Source organism: Amborella trichopoda, chromosome 4 (genome assembly GCF_054954075.1).
Source record: "Amborella trichopoda isolate Santa Cruz 75 chromosome 4, AtrichopodaSantaCruz75HAP2 v2.0, whole genome shotgun sequence".
In the NCBI taxonomy this organism is placed as follows: Eukaryota; Viridiplantae; Streptophyta; class Magnoliopsida; order Amborellales; family Amborellaceae; genus Amborella; species Amborella trichopoda.
This window is the reverse complement of record NC_142339.1, coordinates 28,962,696-28,989,165: the sequence shown is the minus strand read 5'-3', so window position 1 is coordinate 28,989,165 and position 26,470 is coordinate 28,962,696. Positions and strand designations below refer to the sequence as shown.

The 26,470-nt window shown below is 40.8% G+C and overlaps 1 protein-coding gene across 4 annotated transcripts in view; it reads right to left on the bottom strand.

Moving 5' to 3' along the window:
* Positions 1-24,162: 24,162 nt before the first annotated feature.
* LOC18421742 (Zn-dependent exopeptidases superfamily protein) overlaps positions 24,163-26,470 on the bottom strand; it is an 83,175-nt gene continuing 80,867 nt past the window's right edge. For 2 of the 4 annotated variants that reach the window (XM_088863952.1, XM_088863953.1), the window contains exons 11-12: positions 25,328-25,369; positions 24,163-24,455 (exon numbers count right to left, since the gene is read on the bottom strand). In XM_088863952.1, coding sequence (XP_088720078.1) covers positions 25,361-25,369 — 9 coding nt within the window. In that variant the 3' untranslated portion in view covers positions 24,163-24,455; positions 25,328-25,360. Of the gene's footprint in view, positions 24,456-25,094; positions 25,370-26,470 lie in introns of those variants that run through there. The other 2 variants (XM_088863951.1, XM_088863954.1) reach the window with 1 other exon arrangement.

Genomic DNA, 26,470 nt, shown 5'->3' with positions numbered 1-26,470 from the left:
TGCCTGCCTTGCAAGGTACGGGTGACCATGGCATCAATGTCGATTTGAGAAACCTGTGGGGAGAAGGAATGGTCATGGTAGGAGATGACTTCCTTGGGACCGGGTTAGACAGATGAGGAGAATTGGCTTCTTGGTGTGCTAAATTCCCAAGAAGTTGGGTACTCTCCATCAGGTCAACATTCTCCATCATCTTACGAATTATGTCCTTGAACCAATTCATGCGATCTTCTTCATCGTCAGTGGGCTCATCAACAACCATCACGTTGACAGTTTCCATCGGAGGATTGATCACTTGTGCAATCGGGGTCTGTGCACATGCAAAATTGGGTGTGGCAAGTCGGTCACTAAGAGCATGCCCCGACTGAGATTGAGCCTTGTACACTGACCTAGTCAGGACAGGTTCACGACAGTCTTGGGACCGAAAGTGATGCATGATTGGGCCGTCTCCCACGACGTTAACAACCATGCATGATTCTTCTATCTCAGGCTCTGCTGCAACCCGTAGTGGATAAAAGGGATTCTCGGCCAAGGGATCAGTAGGTGTGCTTGCCCCGAATGACTTGGGCTCTCCTCTTGGGACTATCCGCAAGCCTGGGTCAAGTTTGGCTTTCAAGCTCTGGTGTATTTCTCTCCAAAACTGAGATTGGGACCGTGATTGTGAAAGGTCTACTCTCTTCAAACATGAGCGAGTCGTTTCCATGAGGTGTGGCAGGGAATGCGGGTCAGGGACAAAGGTCGGCTCGGGCTTTAGTCTTGGCCTGGCGAGTGTCTCCCGTGTACTTGGCTAAATGCAATTAAAGGACTGCCCTGAGTAGTGCGGTATGTATGCATCAAGTATACAAGGCCAGGTCTAAGAGGACCCGAGTGGTTCGAGGCAGCCTAAGGGTTGCCCCGAAGTGCAGCTCGAGTGGGTGGACCACAAGCCCTGATGCATATGTGGGAGGTGGCGGCCTTAAGAACTCTGCCTCCAAGTGTTGAGCCTCTATTTATAAGAGCCCGATGTGATAAAACATGGGGGGTGGCCTCTCGGAGATCCACAGAAGCATTTGCAGGCAGACTGTCATGCGCAGGAGGGGAAAGGGCTGCCTTTTAGCAGTCCCGAGCAGTAGGACAGGCAAGTGACTTTTCGGTAGCGAGGTGCATGCTATACACAGCGGCTAATGCACCACCCATGCAAGGTGCTTTGGTGGAGGGTCCATCAAGGCTAGGAAATGGGGAGCGAGGGACTTCTGGGTCCCTCCTCGCACGAACCCAAGTCAAGACCTAGGAGCGTGACACAGGGTCAATGCTCAGAAGAAAGGTCAGAAACGAGGTTTACGGAACTTGCTCTCAAGGCGGACTCACAAGTACGGGGATTAGAAGTCCCTGACTCGGATGAAAGGGTTGCGTAAACCCGAAGACATGTGTGTGTGAAAGTAAACAGGAAATAGAAGAAGAGAAGGCAAACAAGGACGATCCCACTATGGGGTAATGTGTCTTCAGTGGAATCGCCAAGCTGGTTAGAACTTTAATCTCACCCTCGGGTCGAGGTGACCTAGTGGCTTGGCTTCGGGTTTGATGTGGACTCAAGACCTGAGACCACTCTCTCGAGAACCGTGTCGAGAGGACACAAGCAAGATTACCAACTGGTGAGAGAGGAATTAAGGTGTGAGGTGGGACTTACCTCACCTAGGTCTGTGACTCACTCGAGCTAACTCGCATGGGTGCCCTCTTAGATCACGTTAGAATGCCCCCCAGATTAATGATCGGGTCGAAATTGCCTCTTTTGGCCTATTTCTTCTTTTCCTAAAATTACATGAACACACATTAGATTACACAACAAGTGGGTTTGAAGACCCCACCATGTCATAGGATGAGCACACACAGGCGTGTGTACTCAAAGGAAAACAGAAAATAACATGATGGGGTTCGTATCAATTCGACAGCCTTCTGACGCCTCCTTGACAAAGGACCCTTGATACATATTTTACAATAATAAAACAAGAAGTGAGAAGGATATAAGAAAGTAAGTGAATGAGAAAAGAAGGGAAAAAGGTTTAGTCAGACGGTTAGGTTGGCACAATGATAAGACCGGCACAGAGGTTAGTCAAGTACGGCAGATAGACGGGCTCGATAACTTGACCGGCAAGACGTCTAGACTGCTCGTTAACGAGACTACCACGATGGTTGGTCGCTCATAATGGCTAATCTGACATGGCAGTTAGACGGTCTTGGTAACTAAACAGGCACGACGGCTAGGCTACTCGATGTCGAGACTGACATGCTTGCACGAGGCTCATGCTTCCCCTCTGATAAAACAAATAAAGGGGGAGAAGGAGAACTCATATTTGGTGACCTGCACTATCGTGCAAGGCAGAAAAGAAGGAAGAAAGAAAGGAGGGAGTCACACTCGGCAGCATTCACTGCCGTGCAAGACAGTAAGGAGAGGGAAAAAAGAGAGTCGTGCTCGACAACACTCACTGCCGTACGAGACAGAAAGGAGAGAGAATGAGATCGTTCAGACACAAATCCTCTGTGAAGACATGCTGCCTGAACCTCCTGACTCTGATGAACCCTCAACGTCCCAGCCATGGTAGGTCTATCGAGGATGAAGCAGAATGAAATCTATGAAGAGGGAAGCTATTCGCCAAGCAAGGCTGGCCCCTAAGCCTAGGGAACCTAGTCCACCTGCATCTGCTCTCAAGAGTGGTAAAAGGAGACGAGCACCAAGGGCCACTCAACCACTTATAAAGGTCGCATTCTTCAAGCCTTTTCCTCCTCTGCCAACTTTGTAAGACTTCTTCCTCGAGTCAGTTGCTGTCACTGACGGCCCACAATCCCATCAAGAAGATACCCATAAGTCTTCCTCATCTCAGGCTCCCACCACGTCCGATAAGGGTGACGACATTATAAGCACCCCCAAATGGTCCAAGCAGGGTGAAGACCTAAAAGATTCTCTGCACACGTCCAATTCCAGTGATGACACTAAAAGCTACCCAGATCGGTCCAATCTGAGTGACGACCATAAAAGCTCTCCCCCTTCTTCTGTCCCCAACTCTTCTGGCCCTTCTTCTCTACAACATGTCTCCTGCAGGTTCAGTAAACAAATGCCCAGACTTTGAGGCTCTTGATGAAGAGCTGAAAAGTTGCAACACTAGCAAACGACATCGGAGACAGCTGAAAAAGACGGTGGCCTAAGCAGGTGGCTTCCTATCAGTTGCTGATGCCTTGGCTTCTAGAGCCAATGTAAAGCCTCCTCACGCTATCAAAAGTCTTCCAAAGCAGCGCATGAATAGTAAGGCCAAGAAACCTCAATGGCCCCTTGAGCCTAACTTCGAGCAAAGGATGAGAGAATCAAGAGGGCAGAGCTTCTATTCTCATGAGGCATGCCACATGGTGCAGCTCTCGGAAGCAGTAACCATGCTGGCCCGATCATTTCAGGTCAGGGAAGAAGTTACAGCCACCTGTGCAGAAGCCGAAGCTTTTGAGGTACCCTGGTCCTCCACTTATCCCTTACTTAACACATTGACCAACCCACCACACCTTAAATTCTCGGAATCATCATTGATCCCATATACCCAACCATCCTAAAGACCTAGACCGCCATTAACCTCCATTTTACCAATACCTACTCCTATTACCCAATCCAACCAGCCCACACCAGACTTTACTAGACCTATCCAGTCGACACCAAGTTCAGTGGCACAATCTTTATCTACTCAACCCTTACAAACTCCCCAATCCACACCAGTTGTACAACAAAGATAACCAGTACCCCAAAACCAACCTTCACCATCCAAACCTACATCTCAACCCTCTATACCACCCAAACCCATGGTGTCAGATGCCTGGTCTTGACCCCCAATTTGCGGTACATCAGCTCGGCATTGACCCATCTTTTAAACCTGTGAAGCATAAATCAAGAAGGTTTCGGCCTGATCTTGAAATGCAGATAGATGCTGAGGTTACTAAGCCCAATGAGGTAGGTTTTATCCGGGAAGTCAAATACCCAAAATGGATTGCCAATTTTGTACTAGTTAAAAAGAAGAACGGGAAAATTAGAGTCTGTATTGACTTCCGTGACTTGAATGTTGCCTATCCAAAGGACGACTTCGCGTTGCCATTCACATAAATGCTTATCGATTCCACAGCCCATTGCCAGATTTTCTCCTTCATTGATGGATATTCAGGGTACAATCAAATAAGGATGGTGTCAGAGGATGCGGAGGCCACCACTTTCCTTACCCCCAAGGGGGTCTTCTGCTACGTAATGATGCCATTTGGTTTGAAGAATGCAGGTGCCACTTATCAGCGAGCAATGACCACCATTTTCAAAGATATGTGGCTGAGGCCTGATTTTCTCTAATTCCCTCACACGGGGGTGCGGGGAGAAAATCCTCTCTCAAACAACCGCCTAAGGCTGACACGCATGGTGCGTCGGGTGACATGGGCATGCTAGCTTTCTAGAGTGCGGATAGGCTACCAACAACGAGAGAGATTTTACGATGGGGAAGGGTTGATCTGCTTATCTCGTTGTTGCGGGTTCGTGGGACAAGTCCTGGTGATTTGCACTCTAAGATCAATTACTAAAGCCCTCCGGTTGTTCACCAATGCTATTTGGTCAGGGTGTCTCTTCAGACGCTCCGACCCTCTTCTCTCCTCTCAAGGCTAGGTTCGGATGGATGTCTTGATTCTTCGTTCCGGGGTTGGCTTTCTTTTTCGTCGATCGAACAAGGAAGTGGGGAACTTTGTCGTTCTTATCAGGCTATCTAAGTGAGGAGGAGGGATTAGACACGGACGCGTGTTGGTTTGAACCCTTCTAATTTGCTTGGGTCCTTGTGTGGAAGAAGAAAGGAGAAAGTTTCGGAAGCGATAAACATCTTCAAGAAGAGGAAAGTGCGTACTTGCGTGGTCAGGGGTATTTCCCTCTCTTGCAAAATTTTTCTCTCTCCTCTCCTTGGGACACTAGGGCTAAGAGAAAAAAACAAGCAGAATCAAGCGTAATGCCTTTTCTTTATTGAATTGTAATCCTCTTTTTACGATTGACTTAAGCCTGTTTATATAGAGTTTTCCCCAAACAGGGGTGGATACTAAAAAATTAAGCCTAAACACAATTAAAATTAATTAAAAAAATTCTTGAAATTGGGTATAATGACCGAAATGCCCTTTAAGTTCTTTTGTGTGAATGACAAACCCATCCTTTCTTGAGAAGCCTACCGCCATCATCGAACTTTGAGAGCTCTTCTCGATAAATTGCAGCATGAGTTTGGTTGATCTTTTGTTGTATTCTTGTCGTTTGTTTTCTTGTGATCGTTTTGATGTCTTTTGATCATATTGTGGCAATCCCTTTTGTGAGGGAAGGAGTCTGGTCAGTTTGTGTGTTCTTTGACGACTTCTTTCTTTATCGGTAGTATCTCAGTGAGTTTGGCGAAGGTTTTCTTCGAGTGTTTTTCTTTACAAAAAGGTTTTAATTTGTTTTGCATTGTTCTTGGACTTCTAATGGATCGTTGGAAAAGGGATTTTCGATGATGGTGATTTTTCTTGTTTTTATTCTTGTGACCTCGGGTTTCATGCCTCTTTCAGTTTTTCTTTGAGTGTTGCTTGTCGTGTTTGATGTGGGTTCGCTTCCTAGAAGTGTTCCTTTCTTGGTATTAGCTTTACGATGGTCGTTTGGCATGTCTATTCGGATCCTATACACGAGATGGCGGGGATAAGGCTTCAACTCTTGTTCATGTAGGCATTTTTTCGTTGGTCATCTTTATTCGAGGCTTATTTCCTCTACAACTACTATTTTTTGTGCAGCTATGTCTTGTACACCGCGGTGATCGGGATGTAGCCGGCTCTGTTCCTTTATTTGATTGAAGGGCTGAGGTATGTCAAAAATGACATATAACAACTTGCCTTAATGGATGCTACGCTTCAAGAGAGGTGAGAAGTGCAACATTCAGAAAGAAGTGGGTTTTGACGTCAAAGCTCATCGTTTTAGAATCCTTGCCAAGATGTTTTGGAGGCCCATGTGTTAGATAGACGGTAGAAGAGCCCTTGGCAGGCCATGAGCTGCTTCATCAGAGCTTGGGGATGATTTTTGGTTGGTCAGGGTACCTCTTCCGGTTCCCATCCTATCGGGTCTAATCGGGGGCTTCTGTGTGGCCTGTTTCGAAAAGTTTGGACCAGTAGATAGGGATTCCAAGGTGATCCCTTTGGCAAGACCCTGAGTTTTTTTGGCTAGGGTGTTGTTCCTCCGGCTTGACAGTCGCGTGCCCTCGGGGGGGGGGGGGGGGGGGCATCTTTGCCCAGTTTGAGTGATTTTCCTTTTTCCGTTTCTTCTTTCTTGTTTGATCATTTTTGGGACGGCACTGGGCCGGGAGGTCTTTGTGGTGGCCCTGAGGTCAGAGAATTTTTGGAGGGTGGCGTTGAGGCCTGAAATATTTTAGAGGGCGGCGCTGAGGCTGAAAAGTTTTGGAGGGCGACGTTGATGCCTGATTTTTGCTTTGTGAGGTGGCGCTGAGGCCGAAAATTTTGTTTGGAGGGTGGTGTTGAGGCAGAAATTTTTTTTTTTAGAGGGCAGTGCTGAGTCTTGAATTTTGCTTTTGTGGGGTGCGTAGAGGCCGAAATTTTTAGAGGGCGAAGCTGAGGCTTGAATTTTGTTTTGTGGGGTGGTGTTGAGGCTGGAAATTTTGTTTGGAGGGTGGCGTTGAGGCCGAAATTTTGTTTTTTGGAGGGAGGCACTGAGGCCTGAATTTTTTTGTTGTGAGGTGGTGTTTAGGCTTAAAAATTTTGGAGGGAGGCTAAAATTTTGTTTTTTTTTAGGGTGGTGCTGGGGCCTGAATTTTGTTTTTGTAGGGTGACACCGAGGCCTAAAATGTTTGGAGGGTGGCCCTGAGCTCGAAATGTTTTTAGAGGCGGTGCTGAGGCTTGAATTTTGTTTTTGTGGGGTGGCGCTGAGGCCTGAATTTTGTTTTGTTTTTGCTCCAAGTGCCCTTTTCGAGTTTTCACTTGAATTAGGAGTGGTGCCACGGTGATGGTTTTCACCAGCTTCCCTTTTGAGGTATTTTTGCCCTTGACTTTGGGGTCATGTCCACCTTTTGCTATCTTCCATTTTTACTCATAGCGCCCTTTTCTTTTGAGGTTTTTGCCATGCCCTTTTTTTTTTTTTTTAACTCATCGTTGCACATTCCAGTGAGGGTTGTTGAGGGAGAGCCATGACGGGAGCCCTGGGCCTGGTCATTTTATTTGGAGGACTTGTTGCCTGTTGATGACGCGTGGTCGAAGGAGATGATGGAATTCGGAAAGGCACGACAGGCCTTTCTTCGGTGACGTGAAGTTTCTGCCAGGTGAAGCGTCGGTGCGAAATCTACCTTGTGATCTGGTGATAATGGTGCCTGAAAGTAGTGGCAGCGACGACGCTGACTGTTTGAGGAGTCGGCGCATCGTTCGACGACATATGTTGGTGTAGTTGTACGAGGCATCCTTTTGGGAAATGGCAGGTGCTTTTATGGTGAGCATGCAATTTTCTCTATAAAAGGGGGCGTTCGGGCCAAAATGCAGCATATGGAACTGTCCTTTGCTTGTTTAGAGTTGAGCTTGCTCCAAGAGGCTCTGTAAATGGGTCATCTTTTTGATGGAGGGCTTGAGCCCTCTAGTCGTTTTCATGCTTTTGGGAGCTGGAGAAGGATGCTTGTCACCGTGTGCCCAACGTCAGTCGACGTCAGATCCGGTCTCATTCATTCAAGGATGGGTCATGAAGTTCTTGACTCAGCTATCCCTTTGGTGGTGAAGATCGACCAAATGGGGAGATTTGTCATATTCGTTATCTGGCGCTTCGATAAGTCATCTGTTATAACAAGAGGGGTGTCTTGTTTTAGCCTTATTTGGATAGCGCTCCTTTTTCGCCTTCACTTTGTCGTGAAAGAAGAACAAGGAGTCTTCTTCGGATTTTCTAAGGGCTTGTTGAGGGAGAACTAAGGCCTTGTTAAGGGAGAACGAGGTTGCTCCTTGGAGATGTCCAAGGGCTACTTGCATAGGCAGGTGGCAGCCTCATCACTCGTACGAGGGAAGTCCTTCTATCTCGGTATTCCAAGCGGTCTATAATGCGAAAGAACCTGCATCTTGTTGAGTGATGTCTTTGAATTTTGGTGTTCGATTCCTTTACGACAGGGTCAATCGATCATCTGTGCCTTGAGGAAATCGAAGTATCTTTTCATAGTAGTTCCGTAGAAGCAGTCTTTTTTCCCTTGTAACTGAGACTTGTATTCCTTCTTGTTTTATGGAGGATAACGTTGTTGTAACAGAGACTTGTATTTCCTTTTGTTTCATGAATGAGAATCTTCTTTTTGTTTTCTGCTTGGGTGTTTTTGCCTTTTCTTATTTCTTTTTTTTTGGTATTTTTCTTCTTTGCTTCTATTTCCTTATCAAGGGATATCCTACCCCGTTTGGACGGCTCAAATGCGTCCTTTTGAGTGTGTGAGTAGTGAGAGGAACAAAGTCCCTCTCGCTTGTGGGTGTGTGATTGTGTGATGGTCTATGTAGAGGAGCGATATGTCCCTTAGTGTAGTCCGGCGTAGGGTGTTTACGTACTTGGGTGGCGCTTGACTTGGTGCACGCGTGCCATCTCTTCGGGTGTGTCGTGGACGAAGGAGGACCACGACTCGGGTTTGGTGGCATGCTTTGATTGCTGCATGGTTGCTCTTCTTTGGGATGAGCGCCATCAACGTCCTTCATCCGGCATCTTTTATTGCGCATGCATCTCAATACCCTCTCTTAGGGATAATATTTCTTCAAATACTGACCGTTGATTAGGGGCATAGCCTCCTTGACTTCATGGTTGACTAGCAGATGAACCCTATTGGGGAAGGCTTTCTTCACTACTAAGGGACCTTCCCATTTCGATTCAAACTTTCCCTTATTTCGTCCATGAGATACAATGGGCATTATTACTACTAAGACTAGTTCTCCTTTCGTGAGCGTCCTTATTTTGATAGATTTGTCGAAAGCTTGCTGCATGCGATTCTTGTGGATTTCGAGGTTTTGTTGTGCCTGCAACCTTTCGTTAAGCGCATCTAACTCTTGATGGCGAAGAGCAACTTGTTCTTCTTCCTTTATCCCGTGATGAAGGGCTATCTTGAGGGAAGGTAGTTTCCAGGGGCAGAACAGCTTCCCCTCCATAGACCATGGAAAAAGGGGTCGATTGAGTCGAGCCTCGGGTGGAAGTGCAGGATGCCCATAGAACCTTTGGTAGTCTTTCGTGCCAGTCTCTTTTAGTGTCAGAGACAACTTTCCTCAAGGCGTTGCATAGAGTTTTATTAAAGGATTCAGCCAAACTGTTGGCCATTGGGTGATACATGGTTGAATAAACCCAAGTAAAGCTGAATTATTCAGCCAATTTATCGATTTGGCCACTTCGAAATTCAAGACCATTATCAGAAGTGAATCCAGTTAGGAACGCCAAACTTGTATATGATGTGATGGCGGACAAAAGTGGCCACTGTAGGGCCAGGGACTTTCTTGATGGGGACAGCCTTGGCCCATTTGGAGAAGTAGTCTATTGCAGCGAGTATGAATATGTGCCTCAAGGATGATGGTGGATCAATGGGACCCATGATATCCATGCCCCATTGGGCGAATGGCCACGATGCCACAGTCGAATGGAGAGGCTTCGGGGGCTGGTGAATAAGACTCGAGTTAATTTGGCATACGGGGCATGTTTTTACGAATGTGATGGAATCGGTGTTCATGGTAGGCCAGTAATAATCTATCCGGGCAATCTTGTTTCATAGTTTAGGCCCCAATTGGTGCATTCCGTAGATCCTCACGTGGACTTCTTTGAGTACCTTCATTGTATCTGAGGAGTAGATCGTTGTAGGAGACTCAGAATAGGGTGTCGTTTTGGCATGTGTATTGCGTAGCTAATCTTCGGATCCTGTTTCGTTTGACTGGATCTTCGAGGAGTTGGTTATGTTGAAGGTACATTTTGATAGGGATGCGCCAATTGGTTGTCTGCTCCACCTCCGGGCGTAGTTGTTCAGATGATTCTATTCTTCCCTCTGGTCTTTCTCCTTCGTCAAGTGTTGAGGAATCCGTGGAGGGGGTTGTATCCGAGGAGTTTGTTTTTTCTTGCTCAGTGTGTTTTGCTCGCCTTTCCTCTTTAGGCTCCTTGAAGAGTTCTGCGGATCTCCATTCCACCACCCATATCAGCGTGATTCTTCTTAATGACACATGTATTGTTACCCCTAATTTGGCGAGTGCGTCAGCTTGTGCATTAAGCCTTCGGGGGACATGCTCTAGGATGACTTCCACAAATTGGGTGAGTAGTGATTTCGCTAATACAAAGTAGGGCTAAAGGTTTTCTTTCCTTAAGTTGTACATTCCTTTGAGCTGTCTGATTACCAGCTCAGAATCACCGTAGACACTCAAGTGCTCCAGGTCCATGTTGGAGGCTATCTCTAACCTTATGATGAGCGCTTGATATTTTGTTTTATTGTGTGACTCTGGCTCTGGGAGAGAGAATGACAGGGGCATGAGACTGTTATGGGGGGTAGTGAATACAATCCCTGCTCCTCCTTTTTCAACCTAGAATGCTCCGTCGAAGCGCATTTTCCATTTGGGTGAGGCTTCCATCTGGAAGACCTCCTCGTTGGGAAGATCGTCGATGAGTCAGGAACCTGGTGGCAAAGGATGGGTGCCTAAGAAGTCTAGGCCTTGCCCTTTTACAGCCTTCTGGGGACGTATGTGATGTCGAATTCCATGAGGAGCAATGACCATTTTGCGAGTCGCCCTGTCAGGCATGGTCTCGACATGAGGTATTTTATTGGATTTTCTCTAGAGATAAGTTGTATTTGATGTGAAAGGATGTAGTGACACAATTTTTTAACTGCAAAGACTAGGGCTAAACACATTTTTTCTATTGGCAAGTAGTTCTCCTCTGCCCCTTGCATCCTCCTACTTAGATAATACAAGGCTGTCTCCTTCTCGGCGTTGTTGTTTTGAGTGAGTAGGCTGCCGAGCGATTGATCCAACGCGATCATGTAGAGAATGAGGCGCTTTCCTGGTATCAACGCAAAAAGGACCGGGGGTTTGAGCAAGTAACTTTTGATACTATCAAAGGCTATTTGACACGCCTCATCCCATACGAATGGTACCTCCTTTTGTAAGACGTGGGAGAAAGATTGGCATCGTCCTGACAAATTGGAAATGAACCTCCTTATATAGGCCAATTGGCCTTGGAGAGACTTGAGTTCTCACAAGTTGTGAGGCGGTGGAATTTCTTGAATGGCCTTGATTTTGAGAGGTATGATTTCGAGACCCTGTATTTGATGATGAACCCCAAGAATTTCCCTGATCGTACCCTGAAGGCACACTTTAAGGGTTTCATCTTGAGTTGATGGAGGCGGAGTCTCTCAAAGACCTTCCCTAGGCTTCTTATATGGTCACCCCTATCGTTAGATTTGACAACGAGGTCGTCGATATAGAACTCGACTTCTTTGTGGAGCAAAACCTCGAAAACAATGGCCATGGATCTTTGGTATGTAGCGTCAACGATTTTGAGCGCGAATGGCATTATTCTATAACAAAAGACTCCTTTCGGAGTCAGGAATGTTGTGGCTTCTTCGTCTTCTGGGGCCATTCTTATTTAGTTATAGCTAGAATAGCCATCCATGAAAAAGCATGCTTGGCTACCGGTGGTCGAGTTGACTAGAAACTTAGTGAACGGGAGCGAGAAGTCGTCCTTTGGGCAAGCTGAGTTTAAAGCTCGGAAGTCGATGCAGGCTCTGATCTGTCCATTCTTCTTTCTGACGAGGACGATGTTGGCCAACCACCTGGGGTATTTGACTTCTCGAATGAATCGTGCTTCCTTGAGCTTATCCACCTCTCCTTCGATTTGACTTTTTAATTCTTCTTTGAACCTCCTTGATTTCTATTTGACTAGCTTTCATGAAGGGTCGATCCTCAGCTTGTGGACTGCAACTCGCGGGTCGAGGCCCGACATTTCTTCGTAATGCCAGGCGAACACATCTCGGTTAGCCCTCAGAAATTCAGTGTATTCCTATTTTTCTGCTGATGGTATGATGATGGAGATAAACATGAGTCTCGAGTCAGCGTCATCACCCAAGTTTATTTCCTCCAGATCGTCGGCTGTGGCTTGTCTGCCACGTTTTAAAATTTCTGGGGCTTCTTCTATTTCTTCTGTTTCAGGCGAGTATGGATCCTCAACTGGTTCGTGTGTTCCTCCTACTAGCTCTGCATGCCTCGAGTCAGGTCCTGTCGTTTCTTGGGATTGCTGATCAAAGGATTCTTCTGATGTGCATCCTTGGTGGAGTACAAGCGTCTCTTGCGAAGTCGTCACGTGAGAAGCTTGTTCGGCAGGAGAGGGTCGTGGAGGGAAGCTTGGTCATCGTAAGTAATTGATGCCCTCTTTCTGATCAGTCAAAGAGGCCATGGCTTGAATGACGACAAAAGGCACTAGCATTCCCTTGTCATCGTTCAACCCTTGATTTCGGGAGGGCTCATAGTCCATTTTCTTCATGATTTGATGAGCTTCAAGACTATATAGGTCCCACTTAGGAACTATGATGGCTTGTAGGAGGGGATCATTCTGTGGGTTTGTTCGCATGTCTACTCGTTAAATTTCCGGGGTGAACCTGGGTAAGGGTTCGGAGGTGCATCTTAGGGGTATCCCTTCCTCTATTTTAGCCTTCCCTTTCCTTATGGCCTGTGCTTGTTCGTGGATGTCCTGCTCGTATTGTCCGCAGTCGAGGTTGAGGCTTATGCCTAGGCTCCACGCTGCTGGTCAAGGATGCTGGGGGCATCATGAGAGGGGGAGGATTGGCTGCTCCTTGTTTCTTGACTCAGGGACTTGAGCTCTCTCTTCTGTCTTTCGGCGATGGTGATAGACAGAGTTTCAGGGATTTGAAGGGTCTTGAGAGAGTTTTGCTGCCATGTCGTAGGAGTCTGGCGTAGGCCATTTTTGTGGTCTTTGATATGCAGTGTCTCAGGTATTTGCAATACTTTGAGCTTCTTGTCAGTATGGATCGTCTGTGTCTTCCCCTCTTTTCTTAATGAGGATGGTATGCACAGAATTTTTCGATCTAGTTTTTGCCCAGCCCTGCTTCCGCGCATCGTCTACATTTTGAGAGAGGTGGGGATGTGCAATCTTTTCATGCCTTTTTGCTCGAAAATGTTTGTAGGTGGGATTAGTTTGGCAACTGTGACTTTATTGCGCCCATCTTCGATCTCCACGGTTAGCGATTCTTATGGTGCAAGACTTCGGGGTGGACCTCCCTCCTCTCCTTTCTAGTTTGGGATGTCAGCAGCGAGGTTCCCGTCTACCAGTGTTAGGGGTATCGTCATCCCATATCTCTTCTCTTCCTGAAAAAGGTAGTCGAGAGACTTTGTCATGTCTTCGATATCTTCGTGAGATGTCGGAGCGGTTTCTTTTTAACCGTGGATTCAAGCTCCGTTTTACTAACGTTTCGAGCTTTTCAGGTCGCATTGGGTTCGCAAAGTAGTATTTTGCGTCAGCATATTACGATTCAGCAATGGGGAATAGCCTTTTATCAGCATAGACTGTTTGTTGCTTCCCATCTCGGCTGTATTTGAGACATTGATGGAGGGTGGATGGGACCACTCCTTGCTCGTGGAGCCAAGGGCGACCGAGTAGGATGTTGTAGGAGGTTTCGGCGTTGATGACATGGAATAATGTGGTGGTGTTTAAATCTCCGATCTTGAGTTTAAGTCGGATTTTTTCGGTTAGCTTTTCCCCAGATTGGTTGAATCCCTAGACGGTTATGGCTTTTGGTTCGAGTTGGTCTGTGCTTAGGCCGAGCCGGCTGAGAATTCTTCGTGGAATTAAATTTACTACAAATCCCCCATCCAGCATGATCCGGTTGATCTGACAGGCATGGAGTTCGCCTGTCACAAAGAGGGTCGGTTATGTAGTCCGTGTCCCAGTTGTAGGTCATCATCTAAGAAGGTGATGGCCATGCAATTACTGAGTACCGTAGGGTCTACTTCAATCTACTAGACCTCGGTCTCGTCGACCTCCGAGGTGGAGAGCACTTGTATGAGAGCCATTTGGAAATCTTTGGATAACATAAGGGAGTCATAGATGCTGAGGAGAGTGGGAAGTTTCCTCAGGTGTCCGATGACGTCGTACTTCATTTTATCAGTCTCGTGAGAGGTAGCCTTTTAGCTTTCCACCACTCTTGGAGGAGTGGGCCGAGACGGATAACTTTTTTAGCAGCGACGGTTTGTCCCATTCGCCTGCGAAGCTTGGGTGCTAGTTACTCTTTTAGGTCAGTAGGGCGAATCAAGGGGTACTATTGTGGCTGGAGCACGAGGGAAAGGATGGGGCGGTGCTGGCACAGTAGCTCGAGAGTGGTTGAAAGGCGTCTCCAGTCGCGTAGGTGAAGTTCTCTCGGTTTGGCCCGACCCGAAGATGGATCGATGTGAAGGGGGGACTGTTTTGGATAGGGGACCGGTGGCGGTCCTGGGTATTTCAAAGTTTTAACCTCATGCCTGATCGTGGTCGATTTGCTCGACCGGAGCCAGGGTATGTCCTTGATGGAACACCAACATGTAGCAAGGTGTTAACATTTCTGGAGTGGGTCTTCTCGGGTTTCATGATGCTTTATTTGGGGAAGGTCGCCAGGGATCTGTTGTCACAGATTTGGATGCTTGACGGCCTTTGGACAAACATTGCGATGGGTTGTAATCGTGACGCTTCCGGGGTTGGGCTTCCTGGACTTGCTCGTGACGACCTTAAGGCTGAAGGGTTGCCGACTTGATCAGTCATCGTGGGCTCAGGTGACATTGTCGATTCTGGATTCCTCCGCCTGTCACAGTGGATAGAAGCTATTTCTCTTCAACAGGTCTTCCAAAGTCAAATAGCTCATGGTCGTCCGTCGCGGCTCTCCTTCCTTTGCGTGGGGGGTCGGCTGGATAGTCTCCTTCGGTGCACCCTCATTTTTTTCAGTGTGGCGCCCGTCCTTGCATGGGTGTTGTGAGCTACCGGAGTGTTTGGGATGGCCTAGATTCATTCCTTCGTGTTGCACAAGACTCGTCACTTGGGATGCCTGCCTGTCTGGTTTGGTGGGTCTTATGGCTTTCAACATATATGTGCAGGGGTTTTTGTGACCTTCATCTGATCTGAAGGCCGTGTGCCTTCATGGGCTTGCCATGTGGATTGCCCCGAGCAACGAGCTTTTCATGTGGCATGGAGGCGGTCAGCAGACTGCGTGTGGTGAACTTGGGTATGAAGAGACCCAAGGTGGATGAAGGGATTGAGACGGGTTGCCACCCACCCCGAATTGCCATTGCAATAGTTAGGCCATCGACGATGATGACAGTGTGCGTGAAGGAGGGCAGACTTGCGCGGATGGTGTGTGGGATGGGCCATCCTGCTTTACGGGCATCGGTGGAGGTGGAAGCCCTGTTGTGGTTCACTGAGTGGCGGGGAAGCCCACATCTAGGTCTACGACTGACTACGTGCCAGTCGTGATGGTGTGGAAGAGCGACCGTGGCGCAGTCCTTGGAGGTAACCCTAGTGGATGCCCTCCGGTCAAGAGTGGTGGAAGGAGTAGCGGCATGGATGCCCATACTTCGTGTTACCCTAGATTGGATCAGGGTGGCAGAGTCAGTTAACCCACTTGGTAATCCTGCATGTGTCCTCTCAACACGGTTTACGAGAAAGCGGTCTCAAGTCTTGAGTCCACGTTGAAGCCAGAGCCAAGCCACCAGGTCACCCCGACCCAAGGGCGATATCGAAGCATCTAACCAAAGATACCTGTATATTTGAATATCCAAGAAGCTAAAAAGAATCGTGGGATTGTTAACAGCTCTCACTCAAAATATAACACATAAAAACTATTACCTCAACATTCTCATGCCTGTGTCATAAAGTAGTATAGCAAGTCTCATACCAAATAGTAACTCAATGGCCATTTGGTTTCGCAAAATGCTAAAACCAATTTCTTTCTTAGTTGTAAATACATACAAACCAAGTTAGCTAATCAACACAATGTGTCATGGAAGCCTAACAAGATGGCCATCCTATGACATGCCCTATGGTTCATGGTCTTAGGTAATCGTGGATTCTAAAGAACAAAAAATAGGCCACATAATCGATACTATAAAAACATGAGTCGAGACATGTGGGTATTTAAAATATGTGTATAGATTAATGACACTTTCTCACATGTACATCAAATACTTTCAAGACCCAATGTTTTTCCTCTTATAAAAAACTCTTGACTGGATATACTTTCACAAATAATAGTTAGAAGATAGTATGGTGGTTTAAAATGATTTGTCTTAAATACTTAGTGGTCCTCACAAGACAAAGGGGTTTTCATAAAACAATATCCATAGACTTAGGTTTTTCACAAATGATCCAATTTAATTTGAAAATACATGATTATTATTCATAAATCATTTTACCACATTTACCTTTAATTACTTACCAAGTCATGTTTATAGTCACAACAAATCATAAAGTCCATCTTATAATTTTATCCAAAATAAAGCATGACTAAAGAATGGTTATCAAAACCTGACAAAATGTTTCTTATTGGCAAATATGGAGACTTTATTCTGAGATCATCAACACATATAAAAAGTCATATTGCTGGACATTATTGAGAGGATGGTCACTAAGACCAAGTTCCATTAGAACACTCCTTTAGTCCTCACATATTTGAATGAGCCACACCCATCTCTCATGTTACATATTTAGATTCATAGTCCTTGATCAAACCACATCACCATGTATATCACTACCTTAAGTAGTTCTTACAAGCACAAGGAGATATTAAAACATAGAGTATTAAAACATAGAGATATACTAAGGATCAGATCCTTAATGCTACTAAACAATGGCTTGTTAAGAGGGAAGTTCGGCCTAGACAAGTCCTTGAAACCATAGAAAACGAAAGTGATGCAGTGAATACCCTCATTTATACTATTACACTTCACTTTGTTGGTAGTACTGCTCTTTTAGCAGCAAGGTCGGAAGATTTATTATCTAATCTTCGTTACCATACTCTGTCACATTTTAAATGGTACAAAGATATGTTCTTTTCTAAGTTACTTTCAAAAGAAGACAATAAAGTTGATCATTGGAAAGAAAAATTTATTTCTGGACTTCCCAACCACTTTTCTGAAAAAGTTAAAACAATGCTTAAGAATAAGCATAATTGGCTCATCCCCTTTTCTCAATATACCTTAGGAGAATTATCTGCTGAAATATATGCTGAAGGTCTAGCCCTATGTATAGAAAAGCAACGAATGACTTATAAGAAGGAGTTAGGGGATTTTTGTGAACAATTTGGTTATAACACTTTACCATCTTCAAAACCCTTTTCAAAAGATAAAATTAAACATTCTCATAATTTTAGATTTAATCCATCCATGAAAAGCAAAAGTAAAGTTCCTAAAAGGCTCATCCAAGATCGTCCTTTCATGAATCGCCCCTTCAAAAACAAAGGGCAAAAGAAACTACCTGTCTGTTATAATTGTTGGAAGGCAGGACATTACAAAAATAAATGTAGAGTTAAGAAAAAGATAAATGCACTTGAAATAGATAATGATATTAAAAAAAAAAAATTTGATATCCTCCTAATAAGAGAAGATAATTCTGATATTTCTAGTAACTTAGAAGAAGAAATACTAATTGGAGAAATTAACGATGAAGAATTTATTATTTTAAGTTCTGATTCTGATTCAAAGGATGATAATGAAATTAATAACTCATGTCATTGTAACTTTTACAAAGCCATCATAGATATGAATTGTTTAAGCTTAAATACTCTTACAAAAGAAGAAAGTTTGATTATCGATCTAATTGATAAAATTAGTGACCCTGAGGCTAAAAAAGAAGCCTTAGTGCAATATAACAAAATGGCCACAAATCCTTCTAGGCCTACCACTCCAAAACCCTCCTTCATTCCAACAAAAGAGGAGTATAGTTTTCAAGATATTCTTAAAAGAGTTCAAAACAGAAACCAGACTGATAAGGAACCTTCTATCCCTAAGTTAAAACATGAAATTAATGAAGTTCAAAAGGAACTGATAACCTTAAAAACTAGGGTTCAAATCTTAGAATTAGCTACTATTACTTCTGATAGAGAAAAATATTTTAACAATGAAATCGAATTTAATAATTGATAAACGATTATCACCATGATCCTCAACCACCTGAAGTTGAAGATACACTCCCAAAAGTTTTAGATAACGAGGAAAGTGATGAAGAGTGTAACATGATAGAAAAAACCAAGATCCAGAGTTTTGAACACATAAACCTTCTGGATAAGATAATAACCCAACGATGGTTCATTATAGTAAAAATAGTAGTACAAAAGGAGTACAGTTTTCAAACTACTGCTCTGATTGATTCTGGGACCGATCTGAATTGTAGTAATGAAGGTTTGGTGCCTACTAAATATTTCAGCAAAACTATCGAAGTTTGGAATACCGCCGATGGTAGCAAAATGCTACTTAATTACAAACTTTCTGATGTTGTTTGTAACAATGAGGCCTGCTTTACCTTTCCTTTCATTATGGTTAAAGGATTAAGTCAACCAATTATTCTTGAAACACCTTTTTAAATATGCTATACCCTATAAAAATTGATGACACAGGGATTGCTGCCAATATTGAAGGACATGAAGTAAAATTTGACTTCATTGATAAACCTAGAATACATGAGATGAATAATATAAAAATCTCTACTAAAGAAAAATTCATGTTCTCTTTAAAAGAAGAAATCAAATATAAAACAATTGAAGAAAAACTACTATCTTCAAAAATCCAGCATGAAATTAGTAAGTTTAAAACAACCCTTGAAAAAGAAATTTGTGTCGATATTTCTAATGCCTTTTGAGATAGAAAACAATACATTACAGAACTCCCTTGTGAACAAGATTTTAATGAGCAAAAAAATCAAACCAAAGCAAGGCCTATTTAAATGAATAGTAGGCTTTTAGAAATCTGTAAAAAGGAGATTCAGGATTTACTTATTAAAAAACTGATTCGAAAAAGCTCCTCACCAGGGAGTTGTTCAACTTCTTATGTTGGAAAGGCCTCTGAAATTGAAAGATAAGCTCCTCGATTATTCATAAATTATAAACCTTTGAATAAAGCATTAAGATGGATAAGATATCCAATCCCAAACAAACGAGACCTTCTTGATAGGCTTGTCAATGCAAGTATCTTCTCAAAATTTGATCTAAAGTTTAGATATTGGCAAATCTAGATAGCTGAAAAAAATAGGTATAAAACAGCTTTTCATGCCCCTTTTGGGCACTATGAATGAAATGTTATGCCCTTTGGTTTAAAAAATGCACCATCCAAATTAAAAACATTATTAATGAAATATTTAATCTTTTCACTAAGTTTATGATAGTCTATATTGATGATGCGCTTGTCTTCTCCGAGTCTATTGAAAAACATTGGAAGCATTTAAAGGATTTCCGTAAAGCTATTAAAATGTTGGCTTAGTAGTATTAGCAAAAAAGCTTAACCTTTTCCAAAACAAAATAAGATTTATTGGCCACAACTTCTACCAGGGAAGAATTGTCCTTATTGATTGCAGATAAGTTTCTTGAGATCATAAAAGATAAGAGAGAGCTTCAAAGATTCCTTGAATGTTTAAATTATATTTCTGATTTTTATAAAGACTTTGCCCTATATGCAAAACCTTTGTTCCAATGGCTTAAAAAGAACCCTCCAGATTGGACTGATGTTCATACAAAAGTCGTTAAAAAAATTAAAATCAAAGCTAAAGAATTACCTTGTTTAGCACTTTCTAATCCTAATACCTTTAAAATTATTGAAACTGATGCTTCAGAACAAGGATTGGGAGGTATTCTTGAACAAAGAATCATCAGAAAGAACAATTAGTCAGGTTTACTTCCAAAACTTGGAACCCAGCACATCAAAATTAGCCTACAGTTAAAAAAGAAATTCTTTCTTTAGTTCATTGTGTAACCAACTTCCAAAGTGATCTGCTTAACCAAAATTTTATTATACGAATTGATTGTAAAGCAACAAAAGATATTCTTGAAAAAGATGTAAAAAATCTCATTTCAAGAAAAAGTTTTGCTCGATGGCAAGGAATCTTTTCAGCTTTCGAATTTACTTTCCACCATATCAACAGAGACTTTAATTTCCTTCCTGACTTTTTGACTTGAGAATTTTTGCAGGGAGGACAGAAGACGCCAGAACCAGAATAAAAAAGGCCCAATGAACCAGAAGCAAAAAAGCCCAATGGATGTAGTTCTAAATCCAAATAAGAGTCTGACTACAACATCCAAATCGTCCAATGCTTTAATAGAAAAGCAGAGCAAAGATATTGATATATATCACTAGCCAAACTTCTTAAGGGCTTATAGCCCAAGTCTAAGTTGTAATCGGACCCCTTTTATTGAAACATCATTTATACCTCTTATGGTGATCGAAGATGATCATAAAACAAAAGATCCCACTGAAATAACATCGATATACTTGAAAAACCATATGCAGCCAAATAAATGAGAAAAGTGCCGAGAATTTTATGAAACTATCCTTATGGAAACAGGATCAGCGACAATAGTTCACCATTATAGAAACAATGACAACCAAATTGCATACTCGAAATTCCAGATACATAAGATCATTTCCTATAGAGACTGGGGTCTGGATCTGTTAAAACCAAGGACATTAAATACCAAAGGGCTTAAAATTAAGACAAGCCATTACTTTGAGTATATTAAAGCATGGGATGAAGTGTTCGCCTATCAGAACATGAGACCCTAGTATAGTTGGTACGTTCAGTTCAAATTAACTGACTTTATAAAATTCCCTAACTGGTTTAAAAACTGGTTTCTCCTATGGGGATCATGTGAACAAATCCTTCCTGAAAAAATAAAAATATTCCAAAGAAAATTCTCTGAATACAACAAACATTGTTTACAAAGAAACTAACATCTTTATTTTATGACTTTATACCAAGTCCCTTGGATCCTTAAATGGACATACAAAATTACCGGAGATAACATGGATAGATGGGATTATACCCCAGAACTTCACAAGCAAATAGCTGTAAAATGGTGGGATAATTATAAAAATGAGTCCTTAGAACCTGAGAATATGTTTTTGAAAATAATGCCTACTTCTCAGTCACAAGATAATCCTAAAATGGGGATAACTGAATACGTTACAATTATGCAACAACAAAATCCTAAATTAATTAAAGCAGAGCTTAAAAAGAAGTTGTTACTAGCCCTGGAAGAAGATCATAAAGATGACCAAATGTCTACATCAACCAAAGTTGAAGATGAAGAAGTGGATTATAGTCCTCTGAATGGAGACGACTGTGAAGGAATTACGGAAGGGAATGGTGCGACTCACAATTACCCAAGACACGTGTCCCATAACAGTTGGTTGATACTCATCTTGACTATAACAGGTGGCCAACAGCAAGAATATTACGACTCACCTTTCACTGTAGCTAACGACCAACATAAATACCTTTCTACCGTAGTGTCGGTGTGTCCGTACAATAATTCACCTTTCTACTATAGTGTCGGTGCGTCCGTGCAATAATTCAATAGATTCCAAAATCTTACTTTGAAGTCTGGCCTTTCGTCTATAAATAGGGGAAGCCTCTTCCATAAGAGGCATCGTCTGTTAGAGTATGCTTTGTGCTTTGAGTGTGCTTTGAGTGTAAAAGAATGCTTGTATATCCTGTGGTGTATCACGTAGCTGTGCATCTTACCATGTAAGTTCATTTGACTTAATTAAATACGTCTTATGTCATTATTCTGTTATATGCTCTTGCTTTAAGTTACCTATTTCTGACTGTTTATTATCTGTGTATATCTTGCTCCGCTAATATATATATATATATATATATATATATATATATATATATATGGAAAAGTCTTCCCAACGCCTATAGGCAAAAATGAACAGTGATTTCGCTTATCCTCATCACTATCCAAAGTTCATCTTACGGTCATGATTGTCCCGTAGTGTTTCATTTTTCATTTTTTTTCTACAAATCAGAATGATCTGAAATTTGGGGCGTGTGTACATCTTAGTGAGGCACACCTAATAAAAATATAAAAAAAATAATTTGTGAAAACAAAATTGACCAAAATACCCCTGAAACCTTTCCGGGGTATTTTAGTCAATTGTTTTCATGTAAAATATTTTTTAAATAGTTTTCATAGATTATGCTTTTTTTTATGAATACATGCTCCAAATTTCAAGTCATTTAGATTTGTAGAAAAAAAATGAAAAATGAAACACTACAGGACAATCGTGACCATGCGACGAACTTTGGACGGTGATGAAGCTAGGCGAAATCGCTGTTCATTTTCACCTATAGGCGTTTTGTAGTATATATATATATATATATATATATATATATATATATATATATATATATATATATATATATATATATATATATATATATATATATACATAGGCATAGGCATTGATTTCATGCTGCATTTGTATCATAGTATAATGCAACCACACTTCTTAAAAACCATGTTTGTGGTATTTGTAAGATCCAAGATTTTACATACACACTTTCTTCATCTCAATAATGAATCCCAAAAAAAAGGAATTTGATTTGAACCCTAGATATGGTCAAAATGAGTCCTCCTACAACGAATCTTGAAAAACTCAAAATCATTTTTTTTCTTCTTTAACACTATTCATCTAATGATAATAAAACTATCTAAAAAAATTTAAAAAGAAAAAATCCTTCTAAGGCCTAGATATAAGCATCTTATCAAAATGGACGACTTATGTTAATTAGGCTAAAACAATATTTTCTAAGTTGTGTTTTCAAAATTTTCTTTTTTGTGATTGTTCATTAGAATGAAAAGAGTGTATATTTTAAAATTTGAATCAAACAAATGGCCATAATATGGTTTTTGAAGATTGTTGCATTATACTATGATACAACCGTTACATGAGATCACTACCTTATATATATATATATATATATATGAAAAAAGTTTATATAGAGCTAAGGCTCTAAACAATCAAATTTGAGCCTACATTAAAAATTTCAGTATAAGAGGTTGTTTTGATGCCCAAATATTCTCAAATTGATCATTTCCACATCAAGATGCATAGACATGAGAAAAAAAAAGATTTCAAGTTTTGAAAATAGTGTATTTTGTAACGCATGTTTTGACCGTCAATATTCAAGATTTTCAAGTTTTCATAGATCTATCGATCTACATTATTTTTTAAGCTTTAAACTTTATAAATAAAAATTAAAATATATTTTAAAGCTATCACAAAAATTACCAGTATCGAAACCACATTTCTCAACACTATTTGAAGGTAGGTTCTAATTTGATTGTTTAGAGCCTAGGCTCTATACAAACCGCACCCTATATAATATAGGGAAAAGATCATGTCAACCCATGAGCGAACAACTACAGTATCAGCCAACGACCCAGATTCAATCTAAGCCCAATTTAGTAGTCACGACCTCATTTTGCATTTCAATTTTCTTTTTTTATTATACAAATCCAACTCACTTAAATTTTTTAGTATCTATTATTAAAATATAGTAGAATCTATTAAAAATACTAAAAAATAATTCAAAAAATATAAATTGATCAAAATAACCCCGAAACGTTTCGGGGATATTTTGGTCGATTTATATTTTGTAAATTATTTTTTTTATATTTTTAATAGGTGCACCTTGATGAGAAAAATGAACCTAAATATTGAAGTGATTTGGATTTGAAGAAAAAAAATGAAAATTTAAATACGAAATAACATCATGACCGTCAGATCGACCCACATTCAAAATAAATTGACCAAAATACCCTCGAGACATTTTAGAGGTATTTTGATATATTTTACGAATTATCTGTTTTATATTTTTGTTAGATTCTTCTGTTTTTCAAGAATAGACACTCCAAATTCCAAGTGATTTGGATTTGTAAAAAAACATGAAAATTCAAACACGAAATAAAATGTGACTGTCAGATCGGCCCAGACTCAATCTGGGCCATTAGTTAACACTTTAGCTATCAGCCCATGGGCTAACATGATCTTTTCCCATATATATATATATATATATATATATATATATATATATATATATATATATAGATATAGATATATATATATATACTATCTTATTTCAAACAAACATAGAAAAATCAAATATGATTGTACCTAAAACTATCAAATGGTCAGATATTAGACTACCACAATCATGGGCATTACAAAATGCCAATCAACCTCAAGAGGTTCCTCAAAATCATATTCCCAATCAAATAATAGAACATCATGATGGTAATATTGAAATTAAATTTAACCAATTACAAGTTCAAGATGATATTAATATAAATAAAAAAAGGAATATTAAAAATAAAATACTAAGTAGAAAATCTTATTCTACAGACCCAAATGTAATAATATTACCACCTCCTACTGTGTCTTCTTCAATACCCAGTTCAGACCTACATTTTCAATGAATAAGGAGAACATCCGATCATGTAATTATACCTACATATACTCCTGAATCTAGTACTACTAATACTACTGAACCTAGTATAGAAGAATTAAAAGATTTCCAAATATTGACTTTACAAGTAGAGGAATATGATAATAATCAATACACAGATGAATATATAGCAGCATATTTAGCCACTAAATTGGAAAGAAAAAAGATAAAAATTGATCATACTTATATTAAGCAAGATTTTATGTCTGATGAAATAGACAAATCAGACAATGGTATTTGACAAATATACAGTTACCATTAAGAAAAAAATTACAGGCCAAATATAATAAGTTTCTTAAAAAAGAAAGAAAATCAGAAGGATATTTTTCATGGTTAATAAATAACTATCAACATCAGTTTCATATCCCTTCTTCTTTTGATGATGAGATTCAAACAATAGAAGAAAAAACCTATATCAGTACGGATGGTACTACAACTGCTAGTATTCACCCTCCTGAGAAAAGCCTAATACTCAAGACAATTATTCCATTAAAAGATGAACCTACAAAATCGCCATCTTTATATGATATAATTGCTACTCCACATAAAATCTTACCCAAAGAACTTGGTAAGAAAGGAGAATTGATTCCACATATAGTAGAACAAAATAATTATACCAATCTTTATATGCAATTTTAGGAAAACAAGCAGAAAGAATAGAAAGACTTGTTACTAAAGAACAACCTTCTACTACAATCATACCAAGATCAGTTTTGTTCAAACCACCTCCAGAATTAAATAAAAATAAATTTCATATAGGAGAAAATAATAAATCCCTCATGGATCAGTTAATATCAAAATTATCCCAACTAGATATTAAAGAAATACCTTCTCCACAAATAGCCGTTCCATCACCTATTGTTAATATACCTGAGTCAACAGATAAAGGCAAAGCAATAATACAGGAACATGAAACAATGATGCTTCAGGAAGAAGAACTAATGATAGAAGATACAATCTAAAATCAAGAAAAAGCATTTATGGATACTACCCCTATTACTGAAACCATAAATAGAATAGCTTATGGAAAATACTGGAAACCAATAACAGCTTTACCATATCACAAGACCTACACCTGTTGATGTACAAATGGAAAAAGATGCCATACAACAGGCAGTGTCATACTCAGGAAGATCAATAGTAAATTGGCAAATAGATGGATTATCAGAATTAAAAATATTGGATGTCATGAGACATATGACTATGTATGCTTCTGCAAATAAATGGCAGGCAACCCTGATCAAGAGGTTGCAAAAGCAATAGTCAATGGATTTACTGGCTGGTTAAGAGGATGGTGGGATTTCTATGTAGATGATGAAACCAAACAAAGAATCCTCAATAATACTAGACAATGAACCTCTAGAAATGAACAAAACCAAGAAGTAATATACACAGAGAGTGATGCTGTCAATACTCTCATATATACCATTACACTTCATTTTGTAGGCAGTACAGCTTTACTGGCAGCAAGATCGGAAGATCTGCTATCTAATCTACGTTGTCCTACCCTATCTCATTATAAGTGGTATAAAGATGTATTTTTCTCAAGATTATTAATAAGAGAAGACTGTCAGCTAGACCACTAGAAAGAGAAGTTTATAGCTGGTCTACCATATTTATTTGCTGAGAAAGTTAAGGAAAGATTAAGAAAGAAACATAATGGAATTATTGTTTATTCATCATATACACTCGGAGAACTCTCCGCAGAAATATGTGCTGAAGGTTTAGCCTTATGCACAGATATGAAATTAAAAAGACAATTAGATAAACAAAATATCACTAAGCGAAAAGAGCTTGGTGACTTCTGTGAACAATTTTGTTACTACCTGGATAAGAAAAATATGCCTAATAATTTATATAAGAAAAAGAAGAAATCCAAAAAAGAAAAATATAAATCCAAAAATAAAGATAAAGAGAAAAGATATTATAAAAAATCCAAAAGGAAACTAATTAATAAATTTTTTCCCAATA